This window comes from Caenorhabditis briggsae (genome assembly GCF_000004555.2).
Source record: "Caenorhabditis briggsae complete genome, chrX, whole genome shotgun sequence".
NCBI lineage: Eukaryota > Metazoa > Nematoda > Chromadorea > Rhabditida > Rhabditidae > Caenorhabditis > Caenorhabditis briggsae.
In genome coordinates, this window is record NC_013491.2 from 17,748,217 (window position 1) to 17,755,297 (window position 7,081).

The window sequence follows — 7,081 nt, forward strand, 5'->3', positions numbered from 1 at the left end:
CCCTCAATTTTCAACATCAAATTTATATAATTTCTTTATTCCATCTCATTGAATAAATACAAAATCTACACAATACGCTCATTTTGTTAAAATACAATAAATTAGCTTTGTTTTCAAGAGAATTATGCATTTTTTCGCACGGAAAAAAGTGCATTCTCCTCTCAAAAACACTATTTATGGGTCAAAAACTGGGACGCAAGGTGTATGGTGAAACCTAAAAATGCACCAAAGTTTATGTTACAGGGGTAAGTGGCTGGATTGGACTGGATAATAGGAACTATATTATAAGACAGAGCACGACAAAGTATTGCTAATGGAACTTGAAAAATTTAGAAATTAATATAAATTAATAGATTATCAAAAAGACAAAAAAGTGACTGGAAGGGAAACATGCAAATAGAATTATTGGAGGAAGAGAAAAAAATTGGACACGGTAAATTTGTTGTGAAGAAGAAAATTATGCAACCGACAGAAGATGAACACAGATGGAGGGGAGGGCGAATACGATGATGGTAGTAGAATTGACGCCTAGATGATGATGGTACGTACAAAAACTGACCAATCCAATCCTCAAAAAGGGACTCAAAAAGGGGAAGGGAAAGAAAATGAAACTCGGGATGATTTTTTTAGACACTGATTTAGAAAATGCTTAATAGGCAAACGTTCGAAGAATTGTACAATGACTATAAAGCTTTCAGCGGAAGTGGGGTAAAAAGTGAATGACATGAAAATTGGTATTGATGAATTTAGAATGGTCGTTTTGGTACTTGAGGACGGGCAGGTATCTCCGGTGCTCCATTGGATGGTGTAGGTACTCTTCTGAAATTTCGAACATATATTTCAAACAGAAAAAGAAATTCAAAGCTAATCATGCAAATCATATACAGTAGCGTTCAATAAGATATACAAAAACGTGTTTTTCAGTTGATTTTGGCCCATTCTCAACAGTTTGGAGCGCGACAGATGTGTTTCCATTATTTCTGAAAATTTTGGAGGTTATAAAACAGATCTAGATCAAAAACTATACACAGAATTTTTTGAAAATTCCTCTTTTTCCAGCTATATGCCAGCTATATGATTGTTGAATGACACCTGTTTTTTTGTGTTTTCAGTACAAAAGGTGACTTTCAGAAATCGGCAAATAACTGAAAAACTGGAAAATTTGAAAAATTTTGTGAATGAAAAGATTTAAATATAGGTCTGTTCTACACCCTCTGAAGTTTTCAAAGTGATCCGGCACTTGACAGCCAAGCTAAAAATTTCAAAAAATGGTCGAAATAGGCTTCGCGTCACTTTGAAACCCCGACAACTAGACATTTCGAACCCGTTGTAATACAGGAAATTACAAAAATTTCCGACCACTAAAACATTTACAGTTTCCAAATATGATTTTTCTCAAACAGCACATTCTGACACTCGAAAATTATTTTTTTTGAAAAACCGAAAAATTAAAAATTTCAATATATTTTCAAATTTCAGAATATGTTTTATTAGAAAAAGCTTATTTTAAACTCCTACAACTTATTTCTGAAATTTGAAATTGGTTCATTCGCCTATATTACTACGGCTTCCAAATGACCGTTTTCGAATTGACTGGTTTCGAAGAGATTAAAATGACCTTAAAATCAACTGAAAAACATTTTTTCGTATATCCTATTGATCGGTACTGTATAAAGAATTATTTCTAAGATTTTGAAGATAGGAGAAATATGAACTTGCAGGATTTCAGGAAACTTAGAGCAGAAACTGTGAAGCTAATAGATATGAAAAGTGTACAGAACCACATTACGCCATATAAAAACCCCACAATATCAACATGCATAGGTGTACAGACTATAGATATGTACTGTCTGTTTCAACAAACCTTCTGTGGGTTGAAATATTATTCACAACATTATTATCTAGGCGGTGCCATGTTTGGTGGTGGTGGGCCGCCTGGTCCCGGACGCCTAGAGTGGTTGAAACGTGTTAGATTTTAATGATTTTAATTTTGATTCTAGGTGATTTTAAATAGAAGAAGAGAGAAAAAAGACCATGATAGAATAGAAGATATGTTATAGTAACTGAAAGATCCCTAATTACAACAACTTACGTTGGAATCAATGGTGGATACATGCCTCCACCTCCTGGAGCACCTGGTGGTGGGCGCATTCCAGGTGGTGGTGGTCCTCCCGGTCCACGTGGTCCTGGTGGCATTGGAGCTTGACGTCCGCCTGGTGGAGCTGGAGCTGGGCGTGGAGCTGAAGATGGTCCGGATGGACGGTAGTCGGTGACTGGAAGTGATGGTGGAGTGTCGCCGAGAGTGCTCATGTTGACTTCGGAGATGATACGGAGGGCTTCCTTGCAGGCGTGGTACATGCGAAGCATTTCTTCGCGTTTCTGAGCTTCCAGTTGTGATTCCTCCATGAGAGCATCAGTGTCGCCGCATTGGTAAAGGTGAGCCAGAAGTTCGTCTTTCATGAATTCGCTGACCTGGAAGACTTTCATTCTAAGTTGAAGTGATGGAATGATTTGAGTCATAGTTGTGATTTGTGTAAGCTATAAAATTTGGAGAATCACTGTTTGCAGAGACTCCTAAAAAGCAAATACAGTACCGGTCCGTTGATTTTGACCATTTTCAGGAGTCTGGGGCTAGACTGTAAAGTTTAAGAACCGTTTGAAATTTTTGGAAAATGAACGTTTTTGGAAAATGAAATTTTTGGAAATTTGGAAAACAGACCCAGGTTGAAAACTTTGCATTTACAGATTTTTTTGAAAATTTCCTGGTTTTTCAGCTTTTTGATGAAATCTGAAAGACATATCTTTTTTGCTTTTTTGCACTGAAAACGTGGAAAACAGGATTTTTTTCTAGAAATCTGAATTTTCGAGAAATGCTGAGAATACAAAATTTTCAATCTTTGTCTGTTTCACACCCTCCAAAAATTTCAAAATCATAAACTTGACAGTCAAGTTCCAGGCTCTTGAAAATGATTGAAAATCAACTGAAATATACGATTTTGTATATCTTATTGACCGGCACTGTATGGTCGGAGGCCCGTTTCGCGCCAGCAGAATATCTTATTTATTAATATAATTGATTGAAGAGTTCTTGATAAATTGTTTTGATGACATTTCCCCTTGAATGTGATGAAATGATATGAGTCATTGATATGATTTGTGTAAGCCATCATTTTTGAACGATCACTGTTTGCAGAGATTACTAGAGAGCAAATACTCAAAAAATTACGAAATACCGTAATCAGTCCAGTTATCACAGGTGCTGATTTTTTCCCATCCTCACCTGATTAACAACCAAATGCATCACAGCCTTTGGCACCAAATCTTTGATCGTTTTGGTGATGATTCTCATATACGAGTCGACCAAATTACGAATGGTCTCCACTTGACGCTCCAATTGAGGATCCATCGACGATTCCTCCATTTCTGGGAGCGACTCGTCCTCTGGTGCCTTCTGTTTTTCTGGATAGACTCCGGCACGCAAGAATGAAGCTTTCCAGGCATCGACTTCATCCAAATTGTTGCATCCCAACTCGAGTTGCTTGTAATCCTTGTAAATGTTCCTGAAAAAAGACAAGGTCATTTTGGAAACAAGAAAATCTTATGAATAACAATCATGCTGGTATTCAGAATCTGATCATCTATGAAGCATATCGCATGCCATTGTCCGAACTGAAACTGTCACAGCAGGAATGGAAAGAATAGAAACTACAAAAGGAAAATTTTAGGGGAATCTTTTTGGGTTGGTTCGGAAATTGTCCAAAAAAATATGAAGGGTAGAAGAAACTGTTCACAATGACGACAACACAGATATTCAATGATTCTTGTCTTACAAATCATATCTCTTAAAGATAGAGTTGAAACAAGGTAAGAGAAGAGAAGAAGCGGTAAAATATAGATTAAACTATACACTCACTTCCTGAAAAATGATTTTTAATTTTCAAATGGAGAAATTTTTTTCGATTTCTAACGGAGAAAATAGTCATGCTAATACAGTAGTGCTTTTGTGATTTTGAGAAAAATTTTCCTAGCTTAATACTACTACTGTGGATAATGACGTTGATGAAAAAGCGTGCGAATTTCGAAAATTTTTGTAGCTGCAGTAACGGTCTATAAGATATACAAAAGCATTTTTTTAAATTGATTCTGACTACTTTCAGTGTCTGGACGCCGGCTGTCTAGTTTTTGATCAATTTGAAATCTTGGGAGCGTGTAGAACAGACTTGAATTGAAAACTTTGCATTTACAGAATTTAGGGAAAATTCCTAGTTTTTCAGCTATTCGCCGATTTCTAAAAAGTATCCTTTTTCTGTTTTTGCACTGAAAACGGAACAGTTGCTTTTCAAAAATCAGCAAATATTTCAAAAAACATGAAGTTTTCAAAAAACTGTAAGTGCAAAGATTCGAGTTAGATCTGTTCTACACCCTCAAAAAATTTCAAAGTGATCGCAATTTTGACACCCAAGCCCCAGACTTCTGAAAATGATCGCAATCAACTGAAAACTACATATTTTGTATACTTTATGGACCAATACAGTTCATATGAATATATATATACTGTCTGTTCAAAAAAATCTGGACAAGGGGCGGGGCTTCCGCGACACGCCCCTTTATGCAACGTGTGCGCACACTTTTTCGGGGATATTTTTCTCAGAATTTTCAGATGTATTTTTCCACAATTTTTCTCATTGAAATTGAATAAAATTGAGATTTTAATGTAAAATCATCCAGAAAATATCAATTTTATCCAGAATTGCTTCAGTGCCTTCATACCTTGACGGCGTTAGCTTCTTGGGGTTGCGGTTGATGGCGGAAAGTTCGTTCTGGTGTGCTACTCATGTTTTCTGGATGATTTTACACTAAAAACTCAATTTTTTCCAATTTCAATCAGAAAAAGTGTAAAAAATGACATCTGAAAATTCCGGGAAAAATATCCCCAAAAAAGTGTGCGCCACTATTGCAAAAAGGGGCGTATCAGGAACGCCCTAAAACGTGGGCTGCGGCGCGCCCACGTTTTATTGAATAGACAGTATATATTCTTTTTTAAATCCCTGAAAATATCAAGGATACTCACTTTCCATCCGGGTAGAAAAGTGCAAACTTGTGTTGACGCGACATGAATCCACTCTCGATATCCCTCAATCTGATTCCATCCAATGGAAGCATATACTTTTTCTCTTTTTCCTTAAATTTTTTCGCTTTTTGCATTCCGAAAGTTGTCTAATAATACCTCATCATCCTTGTACCAACTCAGGCTGTCAGAAGTCAAGACGAACCAACAGTCCTTGGATCCACGAACAAAGGAGATGTTGCTCACTGAGAGCCACCCCTTACGGATCACCTGATTTCCGAGGTTCTTCTTAGCCGATTGACCTTGTGATGCTTTTGCTTCAGCGCTGAAATAATTTGTGATGCTACGCGCCTAAAAAATTGGCTCTTACTTGCTGAAACCGATAAAATCCTCATGATTGGTGTTCATGTAGGCCAACTCGTAGTCGACGATCAATCCAATCTGTTGCTTGGCAGTTTGCTCACGCTCCCGCATATACGACACCACAATTCTCTCCAACTCATCACGAAGACGTGGGTATCTAGCCATAGTGTCAGCACACTGTCTGATAACATTGGCCAACTCATTGACGACCAAGTCCACGCACTTCAACGATGGCTCCTTCAGACGAGCGATCTGCTTCTTGGCGATCGCTTCGAAAGCCATATCTGGAGTGAAGAGACCAACACGGATACCATGGATGTTACGGATAGCGAATTGAATCTCTTTTCGCATCTCCTTCTCGTCGATTTCCATTTTGACAATTTCGAATGGGAAACGCTCGTGGAAAAGACGATTGATGCGGGCTCCTCCAGATAGCTCATTGGTAGAAACCAGTTTGGCAGAAGATCCTTCGATAGAGCGCTCGATGTCAGCGTTGAATTGAGTGACCATTCTGAAATAATGATATTTTACTTTTGAAGTTTTGATCTTCATTTTTTAAGTCCTTTGAAAAAGACAACTCACTGTAAAAGAGCTTTGGTCTTGCGTCCAGGATCATTTGGCTGGAAGTTCTTATACTCAGCAACATCCTTCTCCATAGCAAACATCTTCTTTTGAAGACTATCACGAAGTGTTGGAAGAGTGTCACGGATATGATTGGTGAGTTGTTGATTAAGAGTATGTTGGAGATAAGTGGTTCCCAAACGGTCAGCCATATGTCTGTACGATGGATGAGAAATGAAGAATTTGCGTTCGGCATCCAAGGCAGCTCGAATATCCTTGCGTCCCACAATATCCTTCTGTCCACGATTAACAACTCCAACATATCCACGACGAAGGGTGAACAACTTGTTCTCCAGAATTTCACGAGCATCGGTTCCCTCGTCCATCAAGTCGAGTTTGGTAAGAACACCAATAGTACGAAGTCCTTGTGGATCGACTTCCTTGGCAAGTTTGAGAGCATCAGAAGTGGCAAGATCGCTGTTAGCTGGTGTGACGGCCAGAATGAGACAGGTCTCGCGGCTGATGAAAGTAAGGATCATGTCACGGATTTGGGTCTCGATATCGGCTGGTTGGTCTCCGACTGGAACCTTGGTAAGACCCGGAAGATCGATAAGAGTCAAGTTCAAGACATTTGGGGAGAACACACTCAGGTTGATTGGATGGGGACTGATTCCCTTGTTTTGTCCCGTGACACGATCGGTTTCATCCTCGATCTCCTTTTCGGACAGCGTCAAAATCCGTGAAACGATGTCCCTTCTTGTGGAGAAACTCGGCATACTCATTGCGATCTTGAATGAGTTGCAAGATCAATGGACGACGAGTAACAATTCCAGAACCACGCGGAAGGAAGTCTCTGGAATAACATATAGACTTGGTTTGCATTTGTTTTGACGTATGCCTTCCCTGGCCATGCCATAGGTTCTTTCACAATCAAAATTTTTGAGCCTATCAGGTTAATGGAATTACAAAATGGTACTATTCGGGAAAAAATTGTCTTGTTTTTGAACAAAGCAACAGACGAAACAAACCAAAAAAGGGTTCGGCCACTTTATGGCTTGTAACTTTGTTCATAGACAATATACAGTTTTC

The 7,081-nt window shown here is 38.6% G+C and overlaps 1 protein-coding gene across 1 annotated transcript in view; it reads right to left on the bottom strand.

Annotated features, from left to right (window-relative positions):
• Positions 1-746: 746 nt before the first annotated feature.
• Cbr-dyn-1 overlaps positions 747-7,081 on the bottom strand; it is a gene marked incomplete at both ends in the record, with an annotated part of 12,606 nt that continues 6,271 nt past the window's right edge. Inside the window, 7 exons of the mRNA XM_045240460.1 lie at positions 747-819; positions 2,093-2,472; positions 3,281-3,560; positions 5,072-5,181; positions 5,228-5,393; positions 5,439-5,942; positions 6,014-6,780. Of these exons, the coding sequence (XP_045093453.1) occupies positions 747-819; positions 2,093-2,472; positions 3,281-3,560; positions 5,072-5,181; positions 5,228-5,393; positions 5,439-5,942; positions 6,014-6,780 (2,280 nt within the window). The remainder of the gene's footprint in view (positions 820-2,092; positions 2,473-3,280; positions 3,561-5,071; positions 5,182-5,227; positions 5,394-5,438; positions 5,943-6,013; positions 6,781-7,081) is intronic.